This window comes from Salmo salar, chromosome ssa15 (genome assembly GCF_905237065.1).
Source record: "Salmo salar chromosome ssa15, Ssal_v3.1, whole genome shotgun sequence".
Lineage (NCBI taxonomy): Eukaryota > Metazoa > Chordata > Actinopteri > Salmoniformes > Salmonidae > Salmo > Salmo salar.
In genome coordinates this window covers 2728549-2747209 of record NC_059456.1, presented here as the reverse complement: position 1 = coordinate 2747209, position 18661 = coordinate 2728549, and the positions used below count along the sequence as shown (strand labels likewise).

Below are 18661 nucleotides of genomic sequence, written 5' to 3'. Positions count from 1 at the left end.
CGTACCAACCCCCCGTACACATTCAACAAGAGGCAATGAAGACCCACAGCTGGTCCATTCTCAGTAATGTCTCTAAAGCAAACAGTATAGGGTTTTGTGACATACAGTAATGTACATTACAAAGTTTTGACGTTTTTTAACTGCTGATTATGAAATAAGGACAAACCTTTGAATAAACCAAGTTATATTAAGCTCAAGTTTAAGCACAAGATTTGTCTAATGTAAAAGGTAAATGTCAAATGATAAAAATCTTTGAGATAAAATCTAAAATCTAGTAGAAATATTGATAAATCCCTTTTAATAATCTATGGACCAATCTAAGACGTTTTCTGAGAAGTATAAAACAATACAGAAACATGATGAAGCCAGACTGAGAACATCTTGCATAAAGCACGTTTTTGAATTGATGTTAATAGGAAGTGAGTACATGAGTGACAGGGTGAGACAACCAATAAGTCACAAGGTCATAAAGGTCATAGGTTACAATCTAACCATCATTATGTTCCTTCTAGTGACTGTAGTCACAGCTGTAGGTGTAGTAGACGGTGCCTTTCTTCAGGTGGCAGGTCTCAGTGTGTGTTCCTCGGCGGATGGTGGTGCTGCAGGTTCCCAGGTGGTGATCTGGTCAAGGCGTCATCATCCCACATATAATAATAATAATAATTTGTAATAATAATAAACATTTTGATTTAAAAAAAATTATCTATGTATAGCTGGCTCACTTGGCAGAGTCACCTATATACGTATTTAAAAATCCATTAATTAATTTGTTTGCTTGTTTTTTCATTTGTTTATTCATTCATTCATTTGTTTATTTGTTCACCTAACAAATAACAAGACAATCACTGACATTTTCATGTTCACACGTCACTGTATGCTGAGAAGGATTATCAACACAGCAAGCAAGGTACTTGGAGTCAAACATACAGGCCTGGATGAGATCTTTAAGGTCAGGGCCCTCCGCAACACTCACAAAATCATTTTAGACCCAAGCCTCCCCCTGTACCCGGACTTTGAACTACTCCCCTCTGGGCGCAGGTATAGGGCACCCCTCAGCAGGAAAAACAGAACTAGACAATCATTTGTGCCAGGTGTGATATCCCTCCTAAATAGCTCGGGCTAATGTTCCTATCGACTCAGTAAGACCAGCAGGCTAGTCTTTAAAAAAAAAATGTTTTATTGGTATGTAACTGTTATGAAAGTTGAGTTGCCAATTTTGTTTTGTATTTAAACGCCACTTTAAACGTGTACATGACACTGCAACAAAATTTCTCCATGGGGACAATAAAGTCAGTAAGTAAGTTAGTAGCCTACTTGATATCCAAACAAATGACTGCTGACTGTCTACTGTTTACTGTTTGATTAGTTCTGTGTCTCTGTCCTTTTGTGTTAGGATGTCTGTCCTGTTTGTAACATTACTGTAGTTCTTCTGTAGTTCTTCTGTTTTATCACCCCACCCACCAGTTTGTTGTTGAAAATAAGAATGTTTTGTTAACTGACTGTTCTGATAAATTAAAGGTGAAATAAATGAATCAATTCACCTTGACGTAGGGGTCTGGCTGGGAGAGGAACTCTCCTTTCAGGTTGGAGGCACTAAGGACCCACACCCTGATGTGGCCATCATACAGGTCACAGTGTACAAGAGCCAGGGTGCATATCACCAGCAGTCCCAGGGACAGAGAGAGAGAGGCCATGGTACACTGTCTGAGAGAGGGGAGGGGAAGGGAGGGTATAAACATGTCCATAAGAGCTTGAAACCAACACTACAAACTGTATTCAGAGAGGTGGAGTAAAAAATAGAGTTGAAAGACCAGGACATATTATCAGTGTTAGGAGATTAGTCAGTGGAGGAAGAGAGAGAGATCGACAGACAGCGACAGAGCGAGACAGAGACAGAGACAGAGACAGAGACAGAGACAGACAGACAGAGAGAGAGATAAATAAATGGAAGACACCAGAACAATCCTGAATCAGCAGAAATACAGGCTCTTATTCAACTGCAGATAGTGGCTTTCCAGAAGTGTCTTTGATTTCCACAACAGCGTATCCTGGATGGAGGGAGGTGACACTTGATATAGAAACTGTCAGTCCCATGGTGTTACACATTCAGTTCTGACAGCAAACCTGGCTGAGAAGTCATTCAGTGTACTCAACCAAACTGACAATCAATTTCTATATCTGCTATTGTGCCAATCTACAAGCGCTTTTTGGAAAGCCACTCACTGACTGCAATCAACTGAATCCCAGCCACAGTCTACAGAGATAACAAAGGTAGGAGGGATGCCCACACACACAGAGAGAGAGAGAGAGAGAGAGAGAGAGAGAGAGAGAGAGAGAGAGAGAGAGAGAGAAACAGAATAACAGCACAAGAAGGAAGAACAGCACCAGAACAACAGATCATATCTTAACTGGATATTCTTGAGTCTGTTTTTCTCTAGTCACCCAACTGCTGATGGTCCTTACTGTGCCATCTAGCTGTTTATAAAGATCTCAGCCCCCCCCCCTCACCCGGGTGGTATGATGACCCACAGGTGGTATGTAGGACTACATAGTGATGACTAAACCAATGAAAAAACACCCTATATTACCACGAGACGTATGGAAGCCTATAAGATGTAACAACAAATTCTGATACTATCTGAAATGCTGATTGAACAAATTCTATTCCAGATAATGTCAAAGGGCCAGCCCAGTGAATAAACAGTTAGGTAAGGGAGAGGACATTGCTAAGGGTGGAGATGGTAAATAGTACTGCATAGAATCTGTAATTCATCAGTAATACCATTGATCACGATCTATAGGAAGACAACAGGTGCCACACAGCCCACTGCTTCAGTAGGAGTGATATTACACTGCTCAAAAAAATAAAGGGAACACTTAAACAACACAATGTAACTCCAAGTCAATCACACTTCTGTGAAATCAAACTGTCCACTTAGGAAGCAACACTGATTGACAATACATTTCACATGCTGTTGTGCAAATGGAATAGACAACAGGTGGAAATTATAGGCAATTAGCAAGACACCCCCAATAAAGGAGTGGTTCTGCAGGTGGTGACCACAGACCACTTCTCAGTTCCTATGCTTCCTGGCTGATGTTTTGGTCACTTTTGAATGCTGGCGGTGCTTTCACTCTAGTGGTAGCATGAGACGGAGTCTACAACCCACACAAGTGGCTCAGGTAGTGCAGCTCAGGAGGCGCTACCAGGAGACAGGCCAGTACATCAGGAGACGTGGAGGAGGCCGTAGGAGGGCAACAACCCAGCAGCAGGACCGCTACCTCCGCCTTTGTGCAAGGAGGAGCAGGAGGAGCACTGCCAGAGCCCTGCAAAATGACCTCCAGCAGGCCACAAATGTGCATGTGTCTGCTCAAACGGTCAGAAACAGACTCCATGAGGGTGGTATGAGGGCCCGACGTCCACAGGTGGGGGTTGTGCTTACAGCCCAACACCGTGCAGGACGTTTGGCATTTGCCAGAGAACACCAAGATTGGCAAATTCGCCACTGGCGCCCTGTGCTCTTCACAGATGAAAGCAGGTTCACACTGAGCACATGTGACAGACGTGACAGAGTCCGGAGACGCCGTGGAGAACGTTCTGCTGCCTGCAACATCCTCCAGCATGACCGGTTTGGCGGTGGGTCAGTCATGGTGTGGGGTGGCATTTCTTTGGGGGGCCGCACAGCCCTCCATGTGCTCGCCAGAGGTAGCCTGACTGCCATTAGGTACCGAGATGAGATCCTCAGACCCCTTGTGAGACCATATGCTGGTGTGGTTGGCCCTGGGTTCCTCCTAATGTAAGACAATGCTAGACCTCATGTGGCTGGAGTGTGTCAGAAGTTCCTGTAAGAGGAAGGTATTGATGCTATGGACTGGCCCGCCCGTTCCCCAGACCTGAATCCAATTGAGCACTTCTGGGACATCATGTCTCGCTCCATCCACCAACGCCACGTTGCACCACAGACTGTCCAGGAGTTGGCGGATGCTTTAGTCCAGGTCTGGGAGGAGATCCCTCAGGAGACCATCCGCCACCTCATCAAGAGCATGCCCAGGCGTTGTAGGGAGGCCACACACACTACTGAGCCTCATTTTGACTTGTTTTAAGGACATTACATCAAAGTTGGATCAGCCTGTAGTGTGGTTTTCCACTTTAATTTTGAGTGTGACTCCAAATCCAGACCTCCATGGGTTGATAAATTGAATTTCCATTGATCATTTTTCTGTGATTTTGTTGTCAGCACATTCAACTATGTAAAGAAAAAAGTATTTAATAAGATTATTTCATTCATTCAGATCTAGGATGTGTTATTTTAGTGTTCCCTTTATTTTTTTGAGCAGTGTATAAGGACCACTCCTACAGTGACAATGTTTTGATTCCCAAATGGCACCCTATTCCCTATATAATGCAATACAGGTCAAAAGTAGTTCACTATAAAGTGAATAGGGTGTAATGTGGGACAACATCTTTACACACTACAGTTATATCACTCACTCTGTGGCGCCACATACAAACACTGTCTCTGGCTTCAATAGAAGCTTCATCCCAGGGCCCTATCACCCGGATGAGTTGTAAAACCTCTTGGTTTTATCCTCAATCACTTTGAATGCAGTGAATCCACTTGTGGTTAATATTCCAATATCTAATTAGTAAACTTTTTGTATTAAAGAAGTACAGAAGACTACAGAGCTAATTAAGGTGTTATAATATGCGTCACTCCCACAGCGACAACATACACTGACTACAGAACATACTCCCTCTCTCTCTCTCTCTGTGGCGCTACACACAAACACAGGCTGAACTCTTATCTTTTAGCAGCAGCCACCTGTCTGTCTGTCTGTCTGTCTGTCTGTCTGTCCTACAGGATCTTAGCCATATCTGCCACGGGATTTTTTGATTGTTTGAATTATGTTAATATTCACTTTAGAATGTTGTTATTGTGATGTCATCCCACAGCTGAAGTACACCCATGTGGGTCTAGACTACAGCTTTCTGTCATCTTATCAGAGAGGGTGTCACGACTTCTGCCGAAGTCGGTCCCTCTCCTTGTTTGGGCGGCGTTCGGCAGTCGACGTCACCGGCCTTCTAGCCATCGCCGATCCACTTTTCATTTTTCATTTGTTTTGTCTTTGTCTTACACACCTGGTTTCAATTCCCCAATTACCTGTTCATTATTTAACCCTCTGTTCCCCCCATGTTTGTTTGTGAGTGACTGTTTGATGTATTTCGGTCCTGTGTGTGTGCTTAGTATTTACTTAATGTATTTTGATTATTTGAGTAAAATTACTTTTATTACTCATCTCTGCTGTCCTGCGCCTGACTCCTCTGCACCAGCTGCACACAGACGCCTTACAGAAGGGTTTGAGATGCAGTTATAAAACGGGTTGTTACTGATTAGTCACTTTCCTAAAAGTGCTGAAACAGGAGGTAGATATTTACTAAAATATGGTAATTTTGTGGAGACTGTGTCTCCAAAAATCTCTGAGACGCAGAGTAGGTGAACGGATGATCTCTGCATGTGTGGATCCCACCGTGTAGCATGGAGGAGGAGGTGTGATGGTGTGGGGGTGCTTTGCTGGTGACAGCGGTTTATTTAGAATTCAAAGCACACGTAACCAGCATGGCTACCACATCATTCTGCAGCGATACGCCGTCCCATCTGGTTTGCACTTAGTGGGACTATCATTTGTTTTTCAGCAGGACAATGACCCAAAACACACCTCCAGGATGTGTAAGGGCTATTTGACCAAGAAGGAGAGTGATGGAGTGCTGCATCAGATGACCTGGCCTCCACAATAACCCGACCTCAACCCAGTTGAGATGGTTTGGGATAAGTTGGACCACAGAATGAAGGAAAAGCAGCCAACAAGTGGAGGATGAAATAGATCGAGGAAATAGATCAAGGAAATGAGGAAAGTAACGTAGGAAAGAGAAAAGGAATTTAGGAAAAAAAGCTAGGAAATGAGGAATGGGATCAAGAAAAGGAAGAGAGGAAGCTAGGGAAGCAAAGGAAGCAAGAAAAGGAGGAGATTAAGCTAGGAAAGGAGGAAAGGAAAGAAAATTAGGAAAAGATATGAGGAAAGAGAGCTAGGAAAGACCATGGGCTGTCACGTTATTAATGACCACACTGTGATTATCCAATGCGCTGTCACGTTATTAATGACCACACTGTGATTATCCAATGGGATGTCATGTATGACCACACTGTGATTATCCAATGGGCTGTGACGTTATTAATGACCACACTGTGACTGTCCAATGGGCTGTGATGTTATTGATGACCACACTGTGATTATCCAATGGGCTGTGACGTTATTAATGACCACACTGTGATTATCCAATGGGCTGTCACATTATTAATGACCACATTGTGATTGTCCAACAGCTTGTCTTGTTGTTACTAATATCAATGCCGTCAAACATAATCTTCTCCCCATGGGCCAGGCTCCATTATTTAGTCAGTTTGAGATACTGTAGTAATTTGCCACCAATTATGACCTATTCTCTGTGGGTCATCAATAACTACCTTGCTTTAAAAAAGTACATTTCTATCTTTGTTGTGTCGTGGTCCAAGCAGGGGTGGGAGAGGGTTAGGGATACCCAAGGCAGACCCAACCTAGATATCAGTCCATTGACAGACATGCTCACACACACGCGCACACACACACACACACACACACACACACACACACACACACACACACACACACACACACACACACACACACACACACACACACACACACACACACACACACACACACACACACACACACACACACACACACACACACACACACACACACACGGAAGATCCTGAGGAATGACCTCACTGCTCAGTCAGGCATGTGGAGACATACCATCATACCATCCTCATTGGCTCATTGTAATCCCAAAATAATTGCGTAATGATACATTTATTTGTATCTAGTAGTTGTGGAAGACATTTTATAGATAAAAGTAGAAGTAGCATGCTTTTCTCCTTACAGAAAACAACAGCTGATTCAAATGGGGTGAGGTGGATTTTAAAACACTTCCGTGCTTGAACATGAAAGGATACTCTTGTGAATCCTCTGCTGAAGTATGTCATCGAGGAGGAAAGCAGACTCCTCCTTTACCTACTAATGAATTAACACTCTCCTCGACCTCTCAACCACTCATTAGTTTCCCGGTTACTGAGATCTATTTTATTCACTGGGAGATTCTCATTTGGGCAAAAGTCTGTCTTTTCCTCGACTCCTCTGTCCTCCTCTGTAAGTCTGTCTGAATGAGAACGTCTGCTGAATGACTAAAATGTAAATGTAATGCTCTGCTCTCAGATGTTTTCCTGTTCAAGAACCTCCATTAGATAGTCAACAGAAACAGTCAACAGAAACCACCTGATGTTGGAAAGCAGTCTCTACTCTGAGGTGCTTTGTGGACACGGTTCCTGATCTAGACCCGTATTCATGAAGCGTGTTCATAACAGTTTGACTTTTTAGATCATATTGAAGCAGATTGTTCTGGACTGGGAAAACCTGATCTTAGATCAGCACTCCTAATCTGAGACACAGATTAGAACAGGTCTCCCCTGATCTGAATGCAGTGGTGGAAAAAGTACTCAAATGTCATAATTGAGCAAAAGTAAAGATACCTTAATAGAAAATGACTGAAGTAAAAGCGAAAGTCACCCAGTAAAATACTACATGACTAAAAGTCTAAAAGTATTTCGTTTAAAATATACTTAACTTCTTTGGGATAGGTGGCAGTATTTTCACGGCGGATAAAAAACGTACCTGATTTAATCTGGTTACTACTCCTGCCCAGAAACTAGAATATGCATATAATTAGTAGATTTGGATAGAAAACACTCTAAAGTTTCTAAAACTGTTTGAATGGTGTCTGTGAGTATAACAGAACTCATATGGCAGGCCAAAACCTGAGAAGATTCCATACAGGAAGTGCCCTGTCTGACAATTTGTTGTCATTCTGTTGCATCTTTATCAAAAATACAGCATCTGTGCTGTAACATGACGTTTTCTAAGGCTTCCATTGGCTCTCTAAAGCCGCCAGAAAGTGGAATGGGGTGTCTGCTGTCTCTGGGCAAAGTATAGGAGCAGAGTTTGTAAGTGGTCAGCCTGGGGACAGTGAGACTGGAGATGCGCGTTCACGAGAACTCGCCATGTTTTTCTTTCAGTATTTGAATGAATACAACGTTTCCCGGTTGGAATATTATCGCTATTTTACGAGAAAAATAGCATAAAAATTGATTTTTAACAGCGTTTGACATGCTTCTAAGTACGGTAATGGAATATTTAGAATTGTCACCCTTCGGATAGTGACCTGAACGCACGAACAAAACAGAGCTATTTGAATATAACTATGGATTATTTGGAACCAAAACAACATTTGTTGTTGAAGTAGTCCTGGGAGTGCATTCTGATGAGGAACAGCAAAGGTAATCCAATTTTTCTAATAGTAATTCTGAGTTTAGGTTGTCCCAAACTTGGTGGGTGTCATATTAGCTAGCCTGTGATGGCCGAGCTATCTACTCAGAATATTGCAAAATGTGCTTTCGCCGAAAAGCTATTTTAAAATCTGACACTGCGATTGCATAAAGGAGTTCTGTATCTATAATTCTTAAAATAATTGTTATGTTTTTTGTCAACGTTTATTGTGAGTAATTTAGTAAATTCACCGGAAGTTTTCAGTGGGTATGCTCGTTCTGAACATCACATGCTAATGTAAAAAGCTGGTTTTTGATATAAATATGAACTTGATTGAACAAAACATGCATGTATTGTATAACATAATGTCCTAGGGTTGTCATCTGATGAAGATCATCAAAGGTGAGTGCTGCATTTAGCTGTCTTCTGGGTTTTGGTGACATTATATGCTGGCTTGAAAAATGGGTGTCTGATTATTTCTGGCTTGGTACTCTGCTGACATAATCTAATGTTTTGCTTTCGTTGTAAAGCCTTTTTGAAATCGGACAGTGTGGTTAGATTAACGAGAGTCTTATCTTTAAATGGCTGTAAAATAGTCATATTTTTGAGAAATTGAAGTAATAGGATTTTTAAGGTTTTGAAAATCGCGCCACAGGATAGCCGTGGCTGTTACGTAGGTGGGACGAATTCGTCCCGCCTAGCCTAGAGAGGTTAAGCACTCACCAAAATCAGATTTACTATAAGAAAAATGTTATTACCTTTGCTGTCTTCGTCAGAATGCACTCCCAGGACTTCTACTTCAATAACAAATGTTGGTTTGGTTCAAAATAATCCATAGTTATATCCAAATATCCTCTGTTTTGTTTGTGCGTTCAAGACACTATCCGAATGGTAAAGAAGGGTGACGCGCACGACGCATTTCGTGACAAAACTATTCTAAATATTCCATTACCGTACTTCGAAGCATGTCAACCGCTGTTTAAAATCAATTTTTAGGCAATTTTTCTCGTAAAAAAGCGATAATATTCCGACCGGGAATCTGTGTTTAGGTTCAAAGACGAAAGAAAATAAAAGCATGGGATCCCCTCGTGCACGCGCCTCAGCCCATTGTCCTCTGAAAGAGCACTTGCCAAAAGCGCTAATGTGTTTCAGCCTGGAGCTGGAATTACATAATTCAGCTTTTTCCCGCCTTCTGAGAGCCTATGGGAGCCGTAGGAAGTGTCACGTTACAGCAAAGATCCTCAGTCTTCAATAAACAGAGTCAAGAAGCTCAAGGAATGGTCAGAGAGGGCACTTCCTGTTTGGAATCTTCTCAGGTTTTTGCCTGCCATATGAGTTCTGTTATACTCACAGACACCATTCAAACAGTTTTATAAACTTTAGGGTGTTTTCTATCCAAAGACAATAATTATATGCATATTCTAGTTTCTGGGCAGTAGTAATAACCAGATTAAATCGGGTATGTTTTTTATCCGGCCGTGTAAATACTGCCCCCTACCCCCAACAGGTTAAGGAATACCTAGGATAGGATAAAGTAATCTTTCTAATCCCCCCCTAAAAGATTTAGATGCACTATTGTAAAGTGGTTGTTCCACTGGATATCATAAGGTGAATGCACCAATTTGTAAGTCGCTCTGGATAAGAGCGTCTGCTAAATGACTTAAATGTAAATGTAAATGTAAAATGTTATATATTTTAAAAAAGTATTTTACATAAACATGGAATGGAATGAATGAATGAACATTCTCACGTCACCCCGCTCCTCTGCTCTCTCACTGGCTTCCAGTTGAAGCTCGCATCCGCTACAAGACCATGGTGATTGCCTACGGAGCTGTGAAGGGAACGGCACCTCCATACCTTCAGGCTCTGATCAGGCCCTACACCCAAACAAGGGCACTGCGTTCATCCACCTCTGGCCTGCTGGCCCCCCTACCTCTGAGGAAGCACAGTTCCCGCTCAGCCCAGTCAAAACTGTTCGCTGCTCTGGCACCCCAATGGTGGAACAAGCTCCCTCACGACGCCAGGACAGCGGAGTCAATCACCACCTTCCGGAGACACCTGAAACCCCACCTCTTTAAGGAATACCTAGGATAGGATAAAGTAATCCTTCTAACCCCCCCCCCTTAAACGATTTAGATGCACTATTGTAAAGTGGTTGTTCCACTGGATATCATAAGGTGAATGCACCAATTTGTAAGTCGCTCTGGATAAGAGCGTCTGCTAAATGACTTAAATGTAAAATGTAAATGAATGGAACAGCACTTCACCATAGTGATTATGTTCCCTGTACTCTATATAATACATATCTGTTTATTTTACGTGTTGATACAGTGCTCATACGTGAAAGTATTGTTACTGATTTTTTTTATCTTTCAGAGTGGCAGTGATTCTGATTATGAGCCGCCAATGTCTAGGTGTCCATCTCCCTCTGAAGCTGGTTATTCCAGCCGGACCCCTGCTGTCTCCGGCTCCACACCTAACCGGCCATCTAGAGGTGTGAAGTCAGTGACAAAGAAGCGGAGGTGGGGAAGAGAGAAACCTGCAGACAGAGGGTCAGAGGGTCGTTGGCACTCTGTGTTAAAAGATGATGTGGAACCAATTCCACCAGTTTTTAGACTCAAAAGGCAGCCAGGACCTCAACTAGACATGACTGCAAAGTACAGCTCCCTTCAACTTTTTCAACTGTTTTTCACCTCGTCAGTTGTTGATTCCCTGGTGTCGAACACCAATAAGTACGGGGCAAAGAAGCAGGCAGGAAAGAAAGAGGCACGGAAGCCCATTTCCATGTCAGACCTTTTCTGCTACCTTTCAATGGTCATTTACATGGGGCTGGTTAAGTTGAACACTCTAAGGGACTACTGGAAAATGTCAGCTCTCTATCAACTGCCTTTCCCCACCACTGTTATGTCTTGTAAAAGGTTTCTGACTATCTCACGGGCGCTTCACATCAGTGACTCAGAAGTTGATGGGGAGAATGACAAGAAGAGAGGCACAGCAAGGTTTGATAGGCTCTGCAAAATCAAACCTCTCTACCCCAACATCATTGAGGCCTGCAATACCTATTTTCAGCCCGCCCAGAACCTGTCCATAGATGAGAGGATGGTAGCCTCAAAGGCCAGAATTGGACTCAAACAATACATGCGGAACAAACCAACAAAATGGGGTTACAAACGGTTTGTTTTGGCTGATTCTGTGTGTGCCTACACTAGCAATTTTTTTGTTTATGGGGGGAAAAACAGTTTTTTCTACCTGTAATGGCCTTAGTTATGATTCCGTTATGGAGTTATTGGATTTTCAACTGCTGGGGAAGGGCTACAAACTGTTTGTGGACAACTTCTACACAAGCCCTACCCTGTTCACAGACCTGAGGAAGCGGGATGTGTGGGCTTGTGGCACCATTCGGACCAACAGAGTGGGCTTTCCAAAAAACAAAGGTGAACGACATGCCTAAGTGGTATGAGCGGGGTACCATGCGATGGATTCGTGAAGATGGCCTGCTCTTTGTATGGATACCAGAGAGGTGGTCATGTGCACAACTATCCACAAGTCCTTCAGTGGCGATCACATCGTCAGGCGTGTGAAGGACGGTACCAAGGCATGGACCACAAAAATGTCCCCATTCCAGCTGCTGTAAAGGACTACAACAAGGGCATGGGAGGTGTGGACCTGTCAGACGCACTGATAGGCTACTACAATGTTCTCCACAAGACCATGAAATGGTACAAGACATTTTTCTATCATTTCATCGACATTGCTGTGGTGAATGCCTTCATCCTCCAGAAGGAAATGGCTAAGAGCTGTGGACAGCCCCCCAATCTCACAGCTAGCCTTCAGAGAGCTGCTCATCCAGGAGCTTGCTAGCTACAGCAAGTCCACTGCATCACCTTCTGTCCCCTCTACCTCTGTCCCCGCTACCTCTGTCCCCTCTATCTCTGTCCCTTCTGCTCCTTCAACCAGTGGTGTTCACCTGCCCAGATTCATCTCTGCAGGCATAAATGTGCCTCAGGGCAATAAGAGCACAGTAGGGAGGCGTCGTTGTGCCCTTTGTCACAGGAAATGCCCCAGCACCTGCACCACTTGTTCAGTAACCCTATGCTTTACAGCAGAAAGAGACTGCTATGGGCCGTGGCACCAGCAGCACAATATCGTGTAGAGGACTGAGGGTCTTCACAATATTGTAAATAGAAAATGTGTAAATAGTTACCCTTGGTATTTTTTATTTAATTATTAATTATTTATAAATATGTCTATATACATCTTTTTTAAATATATTTTTTGGTGGGGTGTGTTAGAATTGCATTTATGTATTTTGTATTTTCTTCAAAATGTATCATTGTACCAATTCGGCACTTGGGTACATTTGGGTACATTTGTGTGGGACACCTGGGTGACTTCCTGCTCCATGTCATGTAGCTCGCTCATTCTTGAAGTTATCTGTCTGAAACTTTGCTAAACTATTGCTGCCCTCTTATGTTCTTCATTAAAATTATCCCCAGCTACCTATCTGAATGTTTGACTGTTTTTGGTCATTTGAAAGATGATGCAACAACAATAAAAAAACAGAAAACTTATGTTTTTTCCTTGTATTATCTTCTACCAGATCTATTGTGTTATATTCTCCTACATTCAATTCACATTTCCACAACATTCAGAGTGTCTCCTTTCAAATGATACCAAGAATATGCATATCCTTGTTTCTGGGCCTGAGCTACAGGCAGTTAGATTAGGGTATGTCTTCAGGCGGAAATTGAGAAGAAGGAGGGATACCCCAAATAAGTTAAAGAGTTTTGGGAAGAAGAATGTCTTTGTTCTCCATAGGCTCTCTCCCTCCATACACAATGGAAGTGAAGAGAGAGAGTTTCTAGCAGGAATTTATGACCGTTGTAAAACCTGGGATGGAAGAGAGAGCAAGGGGGGTCATGATAAATACCCAAAAGGGCCACGTCGTTACACTGTAAAAGGTAAATGTCGAATGGTTTCAAATCTAGTAGAAATATTGATTCATCTCTTTTAATATGATATGGACCATCTCCTAAGGCATCTTCTGAGAAATCATAAAACAATTCAGAAACATGATAAAGCCAGACTTAGACCATCTTGCTGTAAAGCAAGTTTTTTTAATTGATGCTCTAAGGAAGTGAATACATGAGTGAAAGGGTGAGAAAACCAATCAGACACAAGGTCACAATGGTCATAGGTTACAATCTAATCATCATTCTGTTCTTTCTAGTGACTGTAGTCGTAGCTGTATGTGTAGTAGACGGTGCCTTTCTTCAGGTGGCAGGTCTCAGTGTGTGTTCCTCGGCGGATGGTGGTGCTGCAGGTTCCCAGGCGGTGATCTGGTCCGACGTTATTATCCCACACCTAATAATAATAATAATAATAATAGTAAAAATAATCCTAATAATCCTCCTCCTCATCATTATCATCTTTAACTTCATAATAATAATTGATGGGATTTACATAGTACTTTTCCAGTGCTCAAAGCTCTTTGCATAGTAAGGGGAGAAACTCACCTCCAGCTTCAGGACAGAATTGTGGATGATGTCTACGAAGTTGAACTCGCCGGGCCAGGTGGGGTTGGCCTGGTTCTTCAGAATGCTGCTCATGCCACCGAAGGCTGGGCCGCACCATACCTAAGGAAGAGAATGTTGTCAGTAGAATTTATTAAACATTTTTTAAATGTTATTATTGTGCTTTTAATACTGAATTATTTTTTATATATGTACAGTTGTCTCACTTGAATGAGAAACCTCTTATAAGTATTTTAAAATGAATTAATATGTTCGTTTGTTCATTTGTTCATTCATTTTTTTTATTAGTTCACCTAACAAATAACAAGCCAATCACTGACATTTTCATGTTCCCACGTCTCTGTAGCCTACTTGATAACCAAACAAATGACAGCTGACTGTCTACTGTTTACTGTTTGATTAGTTCTGTGTCTCTGTCCTTTTGTGTTATGATGTCTGTGTTGTCTGTAACATTACTGTACTTCTTCTGTTTTATCACCCCACCTGCCAGTCCCTCATTGTAAATAAGAATGTTTTGTTAACCTGTTGAGGACAGACGTTCCGCTAGCTGAACCCCGTTCCGCCTGCGGAACCCCTAGCCAACAGCCAATGGCATCGCACGGCGCAAAATACAAAACCAACTAAAATACCACAATTCAATTTTCTCAAACAATCAACTATTTTACACCATTTTAAAGACAAGACTCTCGTTAATCTAACCACATTGTCCAATTTCAAAAAGGCTTTACAGCGAAAGCAAAACCTTAGATTATGTTAGGAGAGTACATAGACACAAATAATTACACAGCCATTTTCCAAGCAAGCATATATGTCACATAAACCCAAACCAAAGCTAAATGCAGCACTAACCTTTGATGATCTTCATCAGATGACACTCCTAGGACATTATGTTATACAATACATGCATGTTTTGTTCAATCAAGTTCATATTTATATCAAAAAACAGCTTTTTACATTAGCATGTGATGTTCAGAACTAGCATACCCACCGAAAACTTCCAGTGAATTTACTAAATTACTCACGATAAACGTTGACAAAAAACATAACAAATATTTTAAGAATTATAGATACAGAACTCCTTTATGCAATCGCTATGTCCGATTTTAAAATTGCTTTTCAGCGAAAGCACATTTTGCAATATTCTGAGTACATAGCTCAGCCATCACGGCTAGCTATTTTGACATCCGCCAACCCACCAAGTTTGGTGCTCACTAAACTCAGAATTACTGTTAGAAAAATTTGATTACCTTTGCTGTTCTTCGTCTGAATGCACTCCCAGGACTTCTACTTCAACAACAAATGTTGTTTTGGTTCCAAATAATCCATAGTTATATCCAAATACCTCCGTTTTGTTCGTGCGTTCAGGTCACTATCCGAAGGGTAACGCGCGAGTGCATTTCGTGACAAAAAATGTCAAAATATTCCATTACCGTACTTAGAAGCATGTCAAACGCTGTTTAAAATCAATTGTTATGCTATTTTTCTCATAAAATATCGATAATGTTCCAACCGGGCAACGTTGTATTCATTCAAAGACTGAAAGAAAAACATGGCAAGTTCTCGTGACCGCGCATCTCCAGTCTCACTGTCCCCAGGCTGACCACTTACAAACTCTGCTCCTATACTTTGCCCAGAGACAGCAGACACCCCATTCCACTTTCTGGCGGCTTTAGAGAGCCAATGGAAGCCTTAGAAAGTGTCAACGTTACAGCACAGATGCTGTAATGTCGATAGAGATGCAACAGAAGGACAACAAATTGTCAGACAGGGCACTTCCTGTATGGAATCTTCTCAGGTCTTGGCCTGCCGTATGAGTTCTGTTATACTCACAGACACCATTCAAACCGTTTTAGAAACTTTAGAGTATTTTCTATCCAAATCTACTAATTATATGCATATTCTAGTTTCTGGGCAGGAGTAGTAACCAGATTAAATCGGGTATGTTTTTTATCCGGCCGTGAAAATACTGCCCCCTATCCCAAAGAAGTTAACTGACTGTTCAGGTTAAATAAAGAATAAATAAATGAATCAATTCACCTTGACGTAGGGGTCTGGCTGGGAGAGGAAGTCTCCTTTCAGGTTGGAGGCACTAAGGCCCCACACCCTGACGTGGCCGTCATACAGGTCACAGTGTACAAGAGCCAGAGTGCATAGCACCAGCAGTCCCAGGGACAGAGAGAGAGAGGCCATGGTACACTGTCAGAGAGAGAGGAGGGGAAGGGAGGGGAGGGGAGGGGAGAGGAGAGGAGAGGAGAGGAGAGGAGAGGAGAGGAGAGGAGAGGAGAGGAGAGGAGAGGAGAGGAGAGGAGAGGAGGGGAGGGGAAGGGAAGGGAGGGGAAGGTATAAACATGTCCATAAGAGCTTGGAACTAACACTACAAACTGTATTCTGACAGGAGTAAAAATATAGTTGAAAGATCAGGATATATTATCAGTGTTAAGAGATTAGTCAGTGGAAGAAGAGAGAAAGATAGACAGACAGAGAGAGAGAAATAAATGGAAGACACCAGAACAATCCTGAATCAGCAGAAATACAGGCTCTTATTCAATTGCAGATAGTGGCATTTCAGAAGTGTGTTTGATTTCCACAACAGCGTATCCTGGATGGAGGGAGATGTCACTTGATATAGAAACTGCCATGGTGTTACACATTCAGTTCTGAGAGCAAACCTGGCTGAGAAGTCATCCAGTGTACTCAACCAAACTGACACTTCATATCTATATCTGTTATTTTACAAATCTAAAAGAGCTTTTTGGAAAGCCACTCACTTGCAAAGAGCCAGATAGAGAGAGAGAGAGAGAGAGAGAGAGAGAGAGAGAGAGAGAGAGAGAGAGAGAGAGAGAGAGAGAGAGAGAGAGAGAGAGAGAGAGATGAACAGAATAACAGCACCAGAACAACAGATCATGCTCTTACCTGGATATTCTTGAGCTGGACGTCTGTCTTTCTCTAGTCACCCAACTGCTGATGGTCCTTACTGTGCCATCTAGCTGTTTATAAAGATCTCAGCCCCCCCCCACCCTCCCCAGGTGGTATGATGACCCACAGGCGGTACATAGAACAACTTAGTGATGACATAACCAATGAAAACACACCCTATATTACCAAGAGACATATGGAAGCCTATAAGATGTGACAACAAATTCTGAGACTATTTGAAATGCTGATTGAACAAATTCTATTCCAGATAATGTCGAAAGGCCAGCCCAATGAATAAACAGTTAGGTAAGGGAGAGGACATTGCTAAGGGTGGACATGGTAAATAGTACTGCATAGAATCTGTAATTCATCAGTAATACCATTGATCACTATCTATAGGAAGACAACAGGTGCCACACAGCCCACTGCTTCAGTAGGAGTGGTATTATAAGGAGTGCATCCCAAATGGCACCCTATTCCCTATTTAGTGCACTACTGGTCAAAAGTAGTTCACTATAAAATGAATAGGGTGTAATGTGGGACAAACCCTTTACAAACTACAGTTATATCACTCACTCTGTGGCGCCACATACAAACACTGTCTCTGGCTTCAACAGAAGCTTCATCCCAGGGCCCTATCACCCGGATGAGTTGTAAAACCTCTTGGTTTTATCCTCAATGACTTTGAATGCAATGAATCCACTAGTGGTTAATATTCCAAGATCTAATTAATATACTTTTTGTATTAAAGAAGTACAGAAGTGCCACGTCCTGACCATAGAGAGCTTGTATTTTTCTATGGTAGAGTAGGGCAGGGCGTGACTGGGGGGTTTTGTCTAGTTTATTTATTTATATGTTTTGGTTCTAGTTTCTTTTTTCTATGTTAGGGGTTTTGTCTAGTTTATTTATTTATATGTTTGGTTCTAGTTTCTTTTTTCTATGTTGGGGTTTTTGTCTAGTTAAAATGTCTATGTTGTGCTTTAGGTGCCTTTTTCTAGGTTGGTGTTTTATCCGTATCATTCCCAAATAGAGGCCGCTGGTCATCGTTGTCTCTAATTGGGGATCATATTTAAGTTGTTGTTTTTCCCACTAGTGTTTGTGGGAGATTATTTTAAGTTAGTGTATGTTGCATCTCTTTGTCATGGTTTGTTGTTTCTTTCTTGTATAGTTTATTGTATGTTTTGCATAGTTTCACAGATAAATAAATATGTGGAACGATACACACGCTGCGCCTTGGTCTCGTTCATACGACAGCCATGACAAGAAGTCAACAGAGCTAATTAAGGTGTTATAATATTCGTCACTCCCACAGTGACAATATACACTGACTACAGAACATACCCCTCTCTCTCTTCTCTCTGTGGCGCCACACACAAACACAGGCTGAACTCTTATCTTTTAGCAGCAGCCGTCTGTCTGGCTGGCTGGCTGTGCTACAGGATCTTAGCCATATCTGCAACAGGATTTTTTGAATGTTTGAATTATGTTAATATTCACTTTAGAATGTTGTTATTGTGATGTCATCCCACAGCTGAAGTACACCCATGTGGGTCTAGACTACAGCTTTCTGTCATCTTATCAGAGAGGGGTTTGAGATGCAGTTATAAAACGGGCTGTTATTGATTAGTCACTTACCTAAAAGTGCTGAAACAGGAGAAAGATATTTGCTAAAAGATGGTAATTTTGTGGAGACTGTGTGTAAAGTCTCTCAAAATTTCTGAAATGCATAAATAAAGCTAAAAATGTATAATCAATGACAAATATTAAGACAGTTGAGGGTTCCCTGC

The 18661-nt window shown here is 42.0% G+C and overlaps 1 protein-coding gene across 3 annotated transcripts; it reads right to left on the bottom strand.

The window, feature by feature from the left end:
* Positions 1 to 493: 493 nt before the first annotated feature.
* On the bottom strand, positions 494 to 16976 carry LOC123727181 (calcium-dependent lipid-binding protein). Of its 3 annotated transcripts, XM_045695351.1 has the most exons (5): positions 16872 to 16968; positions 15996 to 16154; positions 13941 to 14060; positions 13725 to 13788; positions 494 to 582 (listed from the first exon to the last, which is right to left on the bottom strand). In XM_045695351.1, the coding sequence occupies exons 2-5, from the start codon at positions 16146 to 16148 to the stop codon at positions 509 to 511; spliced, it is 411 nt and encodes a 136-aa protein (XP_045551307.1). In that variant the 5' UTR covers positions 16149 to 16154; positions 16872 to 16968; the 3' UTR covers positions 494 to 508. The 3 variants fall into 3 exon arrangements, with proteins under 3 accessions (XP_045551307.1, XP_045551306.1, XP_045551305.1); XM_045695350.1 differs by lacking the exon at positions 494 to 582 and having other exon boundaries at positions 13512 to 13788; positions 15996 to 16158; positions 16872 to 16976; XM_045695349.1 differs by lacking the exon at positions 494 to 582 and having other exon boundaries at positions 13512 to 13788.
* Positions 16977 to 18661: the final 1685 nt, after the last annotated feature.